This window comes from Triturus cristatus, chromosome 2_1 (assembly GCF_964204655.1).
Source record: "Triturus cristatus chromosome 2_1, aTriCri1.1, whole genome shotgun sequence".
Lineage (NCBI taxonomy): Eukaryota > Metazoa > Chordata > Amphibia > Caudata > Salamandridae > Triturus > Triturus cristatus.
The window spans coordinates 587,304,739-587,320,218 of record NC_140581.1 but is presented as its reverse complement, the minus strand read 5'-3'; the positions used below and the strand labels follow the sequence as shown (position 1 = coordinate 587,320,218).

Sequence of the window (15,480 nt, the reverse complement as noted above, 5' to 3'; positions counted from 1 at the left end):
TGTGTTACATTGGGAGTACGATCCACCCTACTAAAATACGAATTCTTGAACATCTCAGGGCCATTCAAAATAAGGATGCCACCTACCCAGTGGCAAGGCACTTTGAGATGTTTCACCAAAGCAATAGGTACTTGTTAATTTTTTTCTGTATAGATCAGGTGCCTATTCGTGTGAGAGGTGGCGATAGGCAACAGCAATTACGCAGATTTGAGTCAAGACACATAATTGATAATCAAACGAAAAGACCAGGAGAGCTTAAAAGTGGTGAAGAAATGGCTGTGCACCTATAACATCAACACAAGTATGAATGTATATATACCTGCTGTATGTGAATCATAACTCACTGCTATCTTATTGAGATTTTGAGAGTGCCGTGGTGTCCATGAATTGTGGTTTGTTACGTATATTACACAATGAACTTAAGCCCATCCAGGGCAAGATAGTTTAACATATCGATATTGGGGTAGGCGAATACAACATTCAGGGCATGATATGTTGCTGTGCCTGCATGTCTCAATAGATTGTAAAGTTCTTATGCTGTGTATTATCCACAAACATGTTTATAAATGGCTGACACCTTTGACTGAAGAAAGTCGGGTGTCCTTTGTTTTTGTTTAGCAGTTAATGTGTATTTAAGTCTGCTTTACGTCGGCTCCGGCCCCTATTGATAAAGGCGGCAGCCGAAACGCATCTGGTCCTGTGAAATAGAACCGTAATAAAATCTGGGATATCTACGTTCCTGTGAGTGCTGGTGCTACTATTTGTACCGTGAGCCGTGGATTTTTTGAGTCCGCGCAGTGTCCATCACCGCGCTACAGAGCACCCGACCGTGAGTGAAGGGGAGAGCAAGACGGAGTCTGAGCGCGATATATATATATATATATATATATATATATATATATATATATATATATATATATATCAAAGGTTAAAGTAACATTTTAGTTAGGTGAAGTGTTCAGTAACGACGTAGCATTTTAAACTCTAAAAACCATAGAAATTCATCAGGTATAGTTCTCTCAAGTAGCTATAACTGGTGCCCTAAGGTAACCATAACTCTTGTCCTCGCTATGCAGAGTTTTCTCATCAATAGTTGCATTCCAACTGTTGTGGTGATGATGTCATTGAACATGTCATGAGTGGTGTAATATGTGCGGTAATTAGCTGTGCATGGTGAGGGCACAAATCATACTTATTTTAGGGCACAAATTATATTTACTTGAAATAACTTTAACTAGTGACCTTCAGTGTTTTTTTTGAGTTGCAAACGTTACATTGTCACAGAATTCTGTCACCTAACTATAACATTGCTTTAAACTTTTGTTTTTTTCAGTGATTTTCTATGATTTTTTTTTTTTTAACATAAAGTAATATTTTATTACAGCCGGGCCCTGCAACTATAAATTTGGGGACTTTATAAAACAAAAGGAAAATAGTAGAGTTACTTTTATCCCATCTTCTTTCAGTTCTTTCTAACAAGGTTTCATGTGCGCTACCATATTTAAGCTAAGCTAAAATGTAAATGTTTGTTTATATTTTGGCATTGATGTTCCTGTCTTTTTACCTTTGCGATAAGAGTATCTCCCTAAATATTTTTAAAACATTGTCATTTGAAATGTATCATTTTTATCAATACTGTGCACTAGTTCATCTGGGTAATGTTCATGCCTTGTAAAATTGTAAAGTTCCCCCCCAAAAAAGTGCTTTTTTTTTTACAAACTGCTGTTAGCAACTAAGGATTTTTTAATAGAAATAGTCTCTTAATTGATACATATGTTTCATACCGGACGACTTCTTGGTTTGTCCTTCTTTGCACATTATTTCCTCTATGCCTTTTTTTGGTTGAAAGTTGTTTTGGAAGTTACCTTCTGGCATATTTGAGGGCTATATCTAAAATATGTCACAGTATTGTTTGTGCTGCTACTAATATATTGTTGGATGAGTACTTTTATGCATGAGCTCTATCTTGATTGCTTCTTCTTTTCTTTCTGATTAAGTTTAACACACAGAGTTTACGCCTCACCGAAGTACACCGGAAGTCTCAGCTATGGCGGGGGATCGTCAGTCTCACTCTAATAGAGGGAAAAGACCTGAAAGCAATGGATGCCAATGGGCTGAGCGATCCCTATGTCAAGTTTAGGCTGGGACATCAAAAGTACAAAAGCAAGGTATCTTGTTTTGAAACCACAGATCATTTATAAAATAAGTATGAATTGGTTTTATTCTTTAGCTGTAATGCTTAATAGAATTAGAGATAATTGTTACCGTAATGTAAGCATTGAAAAATGTCAATACAGGATGCTTTTTAGTGTTCAACTTTTAAATTGTGTCTGATAAGAGCAATTAGGATAGTATGGACATGCTTCTACCACATATCCAAGACCATCTTCAGGCTTAGGTGACATAGACAGTTGCTTATAGTGCCACCTGCACAAGGGTGTCGAGTGCATGCCATACTTATTCACTTTATCAGAGGCCCCCACTGATAATTGTATTCCATCTTGAAGTGATGAATTATTGTGTCCAATTCAATTTCATTTTTATGAGCAGTTGAACATTTCTTATAATACCTACATAAGCGCAACAATTATTTTTTTTTTTACAGTATTTTAAGCCATATTTGGTACGTTTGCTGAATGAACCTGCAGTGTCCACCTAGAGGGAATTGATAATTGTAACGCGTTTATTTTTTACATATGTTATTCATAGCTCTCAAATGGACCCAAGTCATGTTTGACACCATCAGTCACTCTTGTCTTTTTAGCTGCAATCATTTTGTATGCTAGGATTTTAAAATTTGTAGCTATAATGACATGAACAACACTACAAGTCCCAGTATACATGCAGAGGCTGTTGGCTAAATAGCCAGGTCTGGGATGTCTCCCCTTGTCAGAAAAAAAAATGCCTATGAAAAAATATATGATGCTAGTGATATTATTGATAGCAATGAGTAGATTTCAATCTGTCAGTTTCAATTGATATTGAAATACTGAACCAGCCTGAACTTATCATCGGAGTAGATGTATTTCAATCAGGGTAGTAATGATGTGGCTACATTTCTTCAGCCATTTGATGAGAATATTGGCAGTGAGTATGCTGTTTAAAGCCTCGATGAATCAGTGATGAATTTGTGGTATGAGATGGTGTAGAAGATGGTACTCAGAATTTCTGCACTGTCCAGAACTTATAAGGCAATGACAGAATGTCAGTGGCACGTTTGCATTACAAAAACTGACTTAAGACGCTAATCAGTTTTGAGTGGAACATAATGTTCATGAAGCAAACGTAGCAAAACACAAGAAAATCATCAGATTTAAAATAGGCATGTGTAAATATAATTAGCAAGTAAATCCACTCAAACTATGTGCTCCAAGGCAATAGTCCTTGCATCTGCATGGACTACCAAGTAGTAGCAAAGATTGCTGGAGTTCCTAGTTCAGTAAAATGATAGCCTCCTTGACTTCAAATAACTTGGTCAGGCTTGCACATCCTACCTCAAAGGAATTGATGTGAAGTTGGAGCCAATCTACTGTACAACCCAACCATCACAGTTGCATGTCCAGTTAGATATGTTATTTAATGTAACATTGTAAGAATGCTTAAACACACACACACACACACACACACACACACATATATATATTCACTGTATTTTAAGTGTCTTTTAACATAGCACTGGCTCTAGGACTGGTTAGTCAGAGTCAGTTACCACCAGTATCCGTCTGAAAAAGTTGAGGGTACAGGATGATTTTGCAACAAGGCTTCTTTCTGCTCTTCTTTTTGTTCTTTCTGCACGTTATCCTTCTTCCTGCACTTTTCTTCGTCTTTGAGGACTTCTGTTGCTTCTTTCTGCACTTCTTTTTTTTCTTTCTGTGTATTTTTTCTTCTTTCTTTACATGTCCTATCTCTGTAGGCATAGTTAGAAATTAGCATTTAAAAAACCTTTGAAATTCACAGAAAAAAACATAGGTTTCAGGCACGTTATTGTTAGGAATTAGCATTTGAGATGTCATCAGTGATGTCATGAGTGATGTCACTGACCATGTCATGAGTGATGTAACATGTGATGTCATCAGCAGTGCATTGCGGGCGCGCGAGTTATAGTTAGCTGAACTAACTATAACGGGGGAATTTCAATGGTTTTGTACAAGTGAAAAGTCCAGCTAACTATAACACCCCTGAAACCTATGGTTTTTTCAGTGAATTTCTGAGGTTTTTTAAATGCTAATTCCTAACTATAACGTGCCTGAAACCTATGGTTTTTTCTGTGAATTTCAAAGGTTTTTTAAATGCTAATTTCTAACTATGCCTACAGAGATAGGACATGTGAAGAAAGAAGAAAAAATACACAGAAAGAAAAAAAAGAAGTGCAGAAAGAAGCAACAGAAGTCCTCAAAGACGAAGAAAAGTGCAGGAAGAAGGATAACGTGCAGAAAGAACAAAAAGAAGAGCAGAAAGAAGCCTTGTTGCAAAATCATCCTGTACCCTCAACTTTTTCAGACGGATACTGGTGGTAACTGACTCTGACTAACCAGTCCTAGAGCCAGTGCTATGTTAAAAGACACTTAAAATACAGTGAAAACACCTACATACACTAGGGAACATTATGTGTTGGGGTCCCCCTGTGATTAGCATGACCTCCTCTGTAAGCCCCTAGTATATAATAGGGCAGGGGGATTAAAACTACCTCTTAAAACAGGCCACATGGCGTTTTTGCAAACGTTAACTCAGGGCCCGTCCCCTCCCTTCACCACTGTGTAAACACGCCCTGTGTCCGTTGTTAGTTGGGAGATTAAGTTCATTTGAATCCTGAGGGTCCCTAGGGTCCAACTAGCCCACTAGGTACCTCCAGTAAGTGCCACAGAGCTGCGTTGCAGAGAGGTGTAAAAAGTGGCACGGCCTGGACCACCTCTCTGCAATGCAGCTCAGTGGCGCTTACTGGAAGCACTTGGTGGGCTAGTTAGCCCCCAGGGGCCCTCAGTATTGAAGGAAAATTATATCCCCAATTTAAAACATGCCATAGTGCGTGTTTGCACACGTCACCTCAGGCCCCGTCCCCTCCCTTCACCACTGTGCAAACGCGCCCTGTGGCTGTTCTAAGTTGAGAGATTAAGTCCCCTTGAATCCTAAGGGTCCCTAGGGTCAAACTAGACCACTAGGTACCTCCAGTAAGCGCCACAGAGCTGCGTTGCAGAGAGGTGTAAAAAGGGGTTTGGCCTCAGAACACCTGTCTGCAGCGCAGCTTCCTGGCGCATACTGGAGATGCCTGTTGGGCTAGTTGGCCCTCAGGGACCCTCAGTATTGAAGAGGAATTAATTCCCCAACTTACAACTCGCCAGGGGGCACGTTTGCAGAGTGCTGCAAGGAGGGGGCGTGGCCTCCGGCACGATGCCAGTCTTTTATTTATTTAATTTTTTAAGAAGGGGGGCTGTGTGGTTCCCCTTCTTATTCTAATTTATTGGCCCTGATGACCCCATCCCCCAGGGCCTGTCTCCTAATTATATTTGTTTAACCCCAATCCCCAGGGCCGGCCACTGTTTTTTATTATTTTTAAAAAATATGTATTTATAGACACACCTAGGACATGCTGGACAAACCGTACATACCTATCACCATGACGATTTGCGTGATATTCATTAAAAGGCGACTATGCATACAATGAATCCACTAGTGAAGCTCTGACATGTCTGATGCCCTACCGTGCCTAATCCCGGTAGACACCCTTGTCGTTTATTTATACAAACATGGGTAGCTATTGACGGGCACATTTAATACACATGCACACCAAGCCATTCAAAGGGGATTCGACAAAAATTCGACCAAAACTATGCAAGAAACCCCCCTCACGGTTAATAAAACACACATCCACTGCCAGATGTGTAATACTTTTTATTTTACTCTCTGGAAAGGGGACGAACATCACTTGAGAGTCACAGCGCGCTCCTGGCCGAGCCCAATGCTGTGTTACACCCACCATTGCCTGCTGAGTGCCACACACCTCTGTGTTGTATTCCACTAGCTAGTGCATATGCTATGACACTCTCTAGCCCATGTGCACTGTAACACCACTCCGTGAATATGTCATGCCACACTTGTCTTCGCACGGGTTATATTGCCCCATCTAACGTGCCTTCCTCGATGCCTATGTTATAACGCAAAGTGCTATGCCATACATATTACAATCTGGGATCCATATCTTTGTCACAGTGCATATGCAACGTTACACTCCCCAGCACATATTTTATATTACAACTTTAGAGACTAGTTAGGTTACACAACACTGCCCTGTGCATATTACACTCCAAGGCGCATATCGCATAGCACGCGCTAGTGCCTGTGCTATCTCGCGCTCTCCAATGAATCTGTCATTGCGCACAATGTATTGCATATTATATTTCACGCCCGGTTCATCTTATATGACACTTTTTGGTGCATAGTTTATACCATACACTATATCTAGTTTTCATTTTCAATCGTGCTCTCGGGACTATGTTCTATATAACACTGTGTTCACCTACCCTTTTCACGGGCATTACATTTTGCGATAGGGGGTGGAGGGTCAGGGGGTGTTTCTGCCAAGTGAGCCCGGAGTCACAGTCACAAACGTCCTCTTCTTCCTGAATAAAAGTGAGATTATGCTGCATACTTGTTCATATTTTAAGTAGTTCGCACAGACACACGTTTTAAAAACAATAAAGTTCCTAATACCCGCCTTCACTGAACAGTTAGGTTGCTGCCCCATCCCCCTCCTCCCTATCCTCTGTTGTGTGAATCCATGGACTAGCCTCCTCCCTCCTGCCATGCATGGTCTGATGTGCTGCCACTGCCCTCAATTTAGTATGATGTACCAGTCCACTCCTCCTGCCCTCCATTGCCCAATTCTATGCCCCATCATTGACCTCCTGCTTGAACTCTGTGCTTAGCTTGCTACCCCTATTCTCCTTCCCCCTGCCCTCCGATGTCTTTGTGCATGCCCCTGCTCCATCCTTTTTGCCCACCATGTTCCATGGACCTGCCACTCCTATCTACTCTGAGTGTTCTGTTGAGCTGCCACTCCCCTCCCACCTGCCTAGCATTGTCAGATGACTGTAACCTGTCCCTTCCACCTCCGCCCTGCCTGTCCACATGCCATGCCCCTATTCTCTTCCTCCTGTCCTACATGGTCCATTGTACTGCCACACCCTTCTGCCCTCCCTGGTCTGTTGTGCTGCAACTGCTCCTCCTGCCTGCCCCGTGCGGTCTGTTGTGAGGCCCCTTCCCCTGAACTTTCTTGTCTGTGCACAGGTCCCGACCCTCCCTTCTATCCTCCATTGTCCTTTGCGCATGCCCCTGCACCCTACTTCTTGCCCATCATAGCCATTGTGCTGCCACTAACCCTCCTGCTTGCCATGCATGGTCTTCTGTGCTGCCATGGCCCCTCCCACCTTCCCTGTGTGGTCAGTTAGCTGCCCCTGACCCCCTCCCACCTTCCCTCCATGATCTGTGTGTATACCATCACAGTCTCACTGTTGCTCTTCATGGTGTGTCTTGCTTCTAGTGCCCATCCTGCCTGACCTCCATGGCTATCTTGCTGCTCCTGCCCTGCCCCCTTGCCCCCAGCCCTCTGTTTACATGTGCAGACCCCTCCTGGCTTGTCTGTTCCATTGTAATGTCCCTGATCCGTCCCTCCTGCCCTTTATGGTCTGTTATGCTGCAGCTTTCTCTCCTGTCTGTCCATTATGGTCAGCTAGCTACCATTGCCTCTTGCCCCTCTGTTCTCTGTTGTCCATGTGCATGGGCCTGTCCCCTCCCTCTTGCTTTCTATGGATTGTTGTGCTGCACTCCCGTCCCGCATGCCCTGTGTGGTGTATTGTGCTGCTGCAAACCCTAATGCCTGCCCTGCAGGGTCAGTTTGGTGCACCTCTCCATGTCCCTCCTGTCCTCTGTTATCCAAGTCCATGTCCCTACCCCATTTCCTTCCATGGTCCAATGTACCATACTTGCGAACATTTTGAACTTGGTAAGAGGGAGATTTTGAAAAAAACTGGGGTATTGATTTTCCCCTTTGAGTTACATTGAAAAAGAGGAGATTGTAGACAGGAGACAGATCAAATAAAGCCCATTTGAGCTTAAAAACATTGGACGTTTCCTGGCTGAATCAGGTCTGTTGGCATGTATGGTTGTACTACCATTGCCTCTTCCTTCTGCCCACAATGGTCTATTACATTGCCACAGCCTCTCTTGCAAGTCCTGTATTGTTAGTTTGTTGCCCCTGCCCCCCTTTCCACTGCCCTCCATAGTCTGTTGTGCTGCCACGGCCCTTCCTGCCTGCTCAGTGTGGTTAAATTGTTGCCTTTGCACCCTCCTACCTCCCTTCAATTTTCAGAGTCCGTGCCCCTGGCCTCTGCCTCTCAACAGTATCCTAATGAACAACTAGATTGCTAACATTCTATATTTATTACAAAAGTGTGGAACTCCTGACGTCATCTTGATGTAATCAAAACTGTAATACCTAGAGCATTTCCTTTAGAAATTACATATATGAGAGGGTCTTATTGGCATCAAAATTATGGTTAGTGCTCTAAAAGACTAAAATAAGGACATATTTTCTGAGTTTTCAAATAGCGACAAAGCACTTTTAAATTATTTGTTATCTTTATGTTTTTTTATCCAGTTGACCACTTGATTAAATGTTGCACTTAGGGGAGAGGATGTGGTGTTACTTCCAGAACTGCAGACTTTGCAACTGGGGAACCAGGTTGGAGTTTCTGCTTCAGCTCCACATTCTGTGATTCTGGTCAAATCACTTAGTCTCCCCATGTCAACAACCAAAATGAATTTGTTCTTGTGTGATGTAACCAATGCTCATGTAAAGCACTCCAATACCTGACAAGTCTGCACTATATAACACTGCAAAAACACAAAATAATAAGTGGTTTGCACACTTCTGTCATTGGGTTATATTTGGGCTACATCTGGGTGATTTTGGGCTACATTTGGGCTCTTTTGTCTCTGGTGGCCATCTTGGGAGATTTATTTGTTATGAAGTTTCCTAATTTCCTCATGTACTGCAGTCTCCTCAGTAGGAAATGCTTTCAGTTTTTTACTTTGATTCCATCAAGAAGGCATTCAGATGTGTCACACATTTGCCATAAATTCAGAATGTTAGCACTCTTTTTGCTCATTAGATCACTGTAGTAAAGCTACTGCTCACCAGGGAAAACTGCTGCTGGTATTGAAAGTGCATGTTTCAGTCTGCATGTCAGAATTTTTTAATGAAATAGAAGAGGATTGAGAAGTCACTCAAAATGTGCCCTAATTTTTCTTTCTGCAGCACTAATCATACTTTTTATGGAAAAATGAACCCCCTCATTTTGTTCCTTTGTAAAATAAATGTTTTAAGAGTTACCACTTTAATCCAAGCAAGATGGCTTCAGGTGTGCCATACGTTTATCATAAGTAGGACTGTTAGCGCTCTAGTTGTTCTTTGGAACACTCTGGGAAGCTGCAGTAGAACACAAAGGAATCAACTGACAGTATCTGCCCTTCTTGGATGTACATGTTTTACTGAGAATGTCAGACTTCATTCTCACATAACTGAGAAAGATAATGTGAATTTACAGAAAATAAGCTCTCAGTTTAGCTTATAGATCACCTTCCAAACCTCTGTGGGAAAAGCATGAGAACATATTTTTCTCTCAATCATGATATCCCAGCAGAAGGCTTTTTCACATGGTGAAATCACCTTAGAACATACCACAATTCCTAAAATGAGTATGGTACCATCAACAAATGATTTATAATGTAACTAAAGTCTTAAAACCTTCTATTAACTGCAATGCTTTTTAATGAGGTGCTATCATGTATATTGGTCCCAAGATGTCTGCCAACACTTCTTGGATGAAGTGCTGACAGCCAATCAGATCTCAGGATGAGATGTGTGGTTAGGCTCCGCCCACATATATATATGATTTTACTTTTGATTTTCTCAGGAACTACTGAACAGATTTACACCAGACCTGCAAAAGGCACTTCCTTGACCTTATGGCTACCTCTCTGCCAAATTTCAAGTAATTCTGTTCAGCCGTTCGGGCTGTAGCTTGGACTAAAGGTCCTATGGAAAAATGCATGGGGAAAACGCGTTTTGGGACCCCCCCTTTTTCTCAGCCCCCGCTTGACGAATCCCCCCGAGACTTTCAGGGAAGGAGCGGAGCGCCCCACCTATTTTGAAAATTTTGCGAGGATTCGTCAATCGGCGCCAAAGTTATTCCAAATAGAATGTTGCGGATTTCCTATGGAAACACGATCCTAACTATAACTATCTACTGGCGACCGCCAGTAGATAATATATATATATATATATATATATATATATGTATATATATATATATATACATCGAATCACACCGTCAATCAATAAGCTTCACGCCATAGATGGAGACGGACCACAGGTAGGTGCCAAAAGTGCGTAGGTTATTCGCCTGTACGGTCTTGACGCGTTTCGGTTCGAAAAGAACCTTGATCACATGACAGGGGTACAGAGTGACCTTAAGGTTATTTAAAGTGACAGTGCAATACGGCAAGCATAAACATGGTAAACAGACTGTGTTTTAGCCTACGGCTACTTGCATCATATCTTAATAACATATATTAATATATTAAACATCTCTGACCAAATCATCATCCTGCTGACCAGATATAGATGCATGTCACAACAATAGATATTCTAAATAATAACATTTCGTTACAGCGACATACATTTGTGTGACAAAAATGAAAGTCTTAAACCATTATGTTTCGCTTCCACACTGTAGTATAATCTAACAGTAAGGTGCAAAAAAAGTGTCATAGTGAATAAAGTGCAAGTGCTAAAAAATATATGAATGTATATATATGTATGACCGGATCCATATATACTAAGATATCTTAAGGTTTCATCTCATATAAATTCATTAGGTCTTGGTAAGAGTATATAGGTATTCATGTTGTTGTTGTGTGTACGTATAATACATTTTACAAAACCTTTTCCATATGCTGAGCATAAGCATTGTCTATAATCAAATTATTGCCATCTGAGGGAAAACACAGTGTTGATATTTTTTGGAGGTGCATAATATATATGATCTATCATAATAATAAATATTAATAATAAATAACATGGTATAATAGTTAAACATTTAAAATCTAATAAATTAGTAGAATAAATATCCTAAAATTCCAATGTTACAAAATTCAATATCATAAAAACTACTCTGATAAAAATCATTAAATATATTGTATGTAATGTTGTACTCCACATATCGATGATTGTAAGCATGGTATTATTCTTATATTTGTGGACATTTTAATATGTCTATACAATACTGTGTTACCCGCTACTACTGAGAAGTATACAGACAATAAATTGGTATTGGGAGGAGACTTGTGAATACAGGTTCCTAGATTGTAATTGTCTATGTGTATATTGTCGATTCAGATCTTTTGAATTATTGGAACGATTGAATATTTGATTTGCTAAAGGCAAGTGTACAAGTCCTCCATGATATTCAAACCATTGGGATGTTTAGTATCCAGCTCAAGGATATAATGTGTTTCTAATCGTCTAAGGGCACTCTCTCTGTTGCCGCCTCGTCTGCTAGGTGGTATAGCGTCAATGATAAAATATTTAAGTTCTTTGTTATCCGATGAATGGTATTCTTTGAAATGGCGTGCAACAGGGTACGTGTTATCTTGGTTGTTCAATTCAATTCATGAAGCTTTATTCGGTTCATAACATGTGATGACCATAAAAGCACACAGCAAAACACAGAGATACAAAGATACAGACTAAAAAGAAACACATTTAAAAAATCATACTTTTCCTATAATAAATAGCTTTACAAATAAAACTTGCAGTATAAAAACATATATCAGGGGAATTCATATTAAAAAGCAACCTCATTGCATCTTCCGTATTAAAAATACCATATTTTAAAAACATGGGTTTTAAAAATGTAATCCTTACATTCAAGAACAGAGTGCAAATAAGCATAAAGTGCATACTGCTTTGTTTGGAGTGTCCGTCGCACGGGCAAGGGCCAACAGGGTATCTTTTTTGTTGGGGGAAGGCCACCAAGACATGCACCATTCCTAGCCTTAATCTGGTTAGGACAAATCTATGCGCTGGGCGGGTTAACATGTTCAGGTACTGCTGAAAACCCTCATTTTCAGTGAATTTATTATATAGTTCAACAGTAATAGAGGGACCAGACTCAACTAAACGTTTTTGGGTTCTAGACAACAAAAGGGATTTTTTCATATCATGTTTGACTAGAACTCGTGGGGAATAACAATCTAATAACAAGTTCAACCCAAAAATAGCCTGATAGCTCTCGACAACATACTTAAGCCAAGGGATTTTCATACAGTTATCTAATTTAAAACAGTCCTTGATAACAAGTTGGTTGAACTCAGTCTCTTCCTTAAGCCAAATTGCTTTGTAAAGTGACAGGGGTCTAAGGGAAACAAGGTCACTCAAATAGGCAGCCCCGACCTCTTTATGAATTAGCTCTGTTGAGGTAGAAGCGGGAAGACACATTAGTTTCTTGAGGAAGGTGTTTTCTTCCCTCTGAAGACAACCAACGTTAGAATAACCCCACAACCCTGCCCCATATAGGGCAATGGAGACACTTTGGCCTTATATATCTCCATCATGTCTCTTATTCTTCTATCCCCGATTTTTGCGGCAAATTTAAATATGCCGTAGGAACTTTTGGCCATTTTAGTTCTTACATTTATTAAATCCTGGGCCCAGCTACCATCGTCCGAGAAAGTGACACCCAAATTGCAGAAATTTCTTACTTGCTGCACTTTCACTCCTTCTATAAAAAAGGCGTGGTTCTTACTGGGCTTAGGCCCGCATATCATAATATGAGTTTTACTTTTATTTATCAATAGCTTCCTCTCCCCTATAAATTCGGAAAACCGATCCATCAGGCGCTGCAAACCAATAGGTGTCCGAGATAGGAGCACAGCATCATCCGCATAAAGCAGAACCGGCACACCTATCCCGGTAACCTGAGGAGCCTCAGCCTTAACTGTTTTCAGGATGGTTTCCACCCCATTAATAAATAAAATAAACAACAAAGGGGCAAGGACACAGCCCTGTCTAATTCCCCGTTTCACACTAAAATTCGGGGTACACTCCCCATTGACCCCATATCGAACGCTTGCTTGCATCTTGTTAGATAATCTAGCAAGGAAGAAAATAATTTCCTTAGGGGCGCCTAATTCTAACAAGACTGACCAGAGAAGCGGATGATTAACTAGATCAAAAGCGCTACTTAAATCGGCAAAGCAAAGATACAAATTGCCACGCATAGCCTTGGTATACTTGCCGATTAATAGTTCTAAGTTGAGGCACTGGTCCAAGGTCCCACGGCCCTTTCTAAAACCATATTGGGAGTTGGCAAGAATCCCATTCTCCTCTGCCCACGCTTCCAATCTAAACAGCAACACCCTGCTCATAATCTTCACCGATGAATCCAACAGGCTAATCGGTCGATAATTACAAGCTAAAGCCTTATCCCCCTTTTTATAGATAGGGACAATAATTGAGTCTCCCCATGTGGGCGGAATCAAAGTGGTTACCGCTGCATTGAGGACCAAAGTAAGTATCGGTCCCCAAATCCGCGGTTCGACCTTATAGACATCAATAGGGACTCCGTCGGGCCCCTGGGCCTTTCCCCCCTTGCTAGCCTTAATACTGCATTCCACCTCACCGAGGGAGATGTCTAGTGGAAGCATGGGCCAATGCCTTTGCTCATTATCAGTCGAGACACTATCTTGAAAAATAGATGAGAAATGTGACACCCAGGCCTCACTTCCCACATGAGAAGAGAGTTGGGGAATTTTATCATCATGTAGGAAGGGGGAATTAATAGTAGACCAGAATAAGCGGCTGTCCAAAGTTTCTGCCGCCTGAGTTAAGTTATCCCAGGCTTCCTGCTGTAGTTCTTTTTTCCTTCTAGTTAGTGCCATTTTGTAATCATATCGTAAGAGTGTGACTAGATTCTTGTCCCTTGGGGTAAGGGCTAGCGCTTTTTTAAGTTGGGAAAAAAGGGTTGTACAAGCATGATCAAACCAACCCTTACCCTTACCTCTCATACCCGGCTTATTTCCCGTAAATATATTATTAATAATCAAATTGATATTAATAAAATTAGTCACAACGGAGATAGCTGAACACCCTGGTGTTAGAATGGTATTAATATCTTCCAAACTTTTAGATATGATTATAGGCACTACTACTGCAGATTTTTCCCCTTTCCACCTAAGCCTAGTTCCGTTAGCTCTATGCGGTTCAATATTAGCTATGGTTCTTGGCGCTTTCTGGTCTCTGCAATTCCATGACTCAATTCGCATGGTAATGCAATTGTGATCACTCATGCTGGAAACATCCTTTATCATGATCGAACACTGGGGCATTAGTCTAGATGAAACCAGAATATGATCAATGCTAGAACTAGCGTTCCTCCCAGTAAATGTAGGGATAAAATAACCACTAGCCTCTACATCAGGCCTCACCAGCTCTAAATCATAGGTTGCCATTATACTATTAATGGCCTCCCCATAGGTGTTATGTGGAAAATGAGGCGTATTTTCGCCACTATTGTTTTGTACCCCACAAGCCCTAGAGGAGGACAAACTGCATATTGTAGAATTAAAATCACCTAACCAAATAAGAGTAAGAATGCATTTTGCTTCTGCTACAAGCTTCATGAGGGCACTATCAAGCTCAGCTATTACTTTGTGCCGGGAATTGTTAAAAATATTATTATAGAAATTTATTAAAAGCACTTCAGAACCTTCTGTTAGTCGCACCCAGAGAATTTGGGAATGGGTACCAACTGTTAGATGTTTAACAACCGTCAACTTAAGGTCTACTGATATAAGAAAAAGCAGTCCCCCCTTTGCTCTTCCATGTCTAGACTCAGTAGCATCCAAGCTATAACATATATAACCATCAAAGCAAGGTTGAGCAGTACACCAGGATTCTTGAAGACAAAGAATATCATGTGATCTAATCAGGACCTCCCATCCCGGATTGTTTTCCTTAGAGGCCCAACCGGCTATATTCCAGCTAGCAATAGAGATACCCCTATGTGAGCAGTTATTAAGCTCATCTTGAACAGTATTGGGGATGTCTCCATCGCAGCATAGATCAATCACAGGCACACCGAAGCTGCTAGCTACATCATTAATCGATTCCAAATTACCCCCAATAACATTTGCTACTACTGATCCACTGTTAATAGTTCCCAGATTATCATTAAACTGGGGATCCTCATGAGCTAACTTAAACCCATCAGAATGTTTAGACAGACCGCTAGGAATAACGGTCGCCTGAGACCTGAATGTCTTCTGATGTCAGTCATTCTGATCTAAGGAGCTCAGGGATTGGTATCTATTCTGAACAGGGATTTCACAAACTAACCCGTAATTGGTGGATAATAATCTATT

At 40.9% G+C, this 15,480-nt stretch overlaps 1 protein-coding gene across 10 annotated transcripts in view; it reads left to right on the top strand.

Annotated features, from left to right (window-relative positions):
- The window catches only part of MCTP1 (multiple C2 and transmembrane domain containing 1), a 2,372,456-nt gene that overhangs the window by 1,288,466 nt on the left and 1,068,510 nt on the right, over positions 1 to 15,480 (top strand). For all 10 annotated transcript variants that reach the window (XM_085632490.1, XM_085632489.1, XM_085632491.1 and 7 more), the window contains one exon: positions 1,998 to 2,168. In XM_085632490.1, coding sequence (XP_085488616.1) covers positions 1,998 to 2,168 — 171 coding nt within the window. The remainder of the gene's footprint in view (positions 1 to 1,997; positions 2,169 to 15,480) is intronic.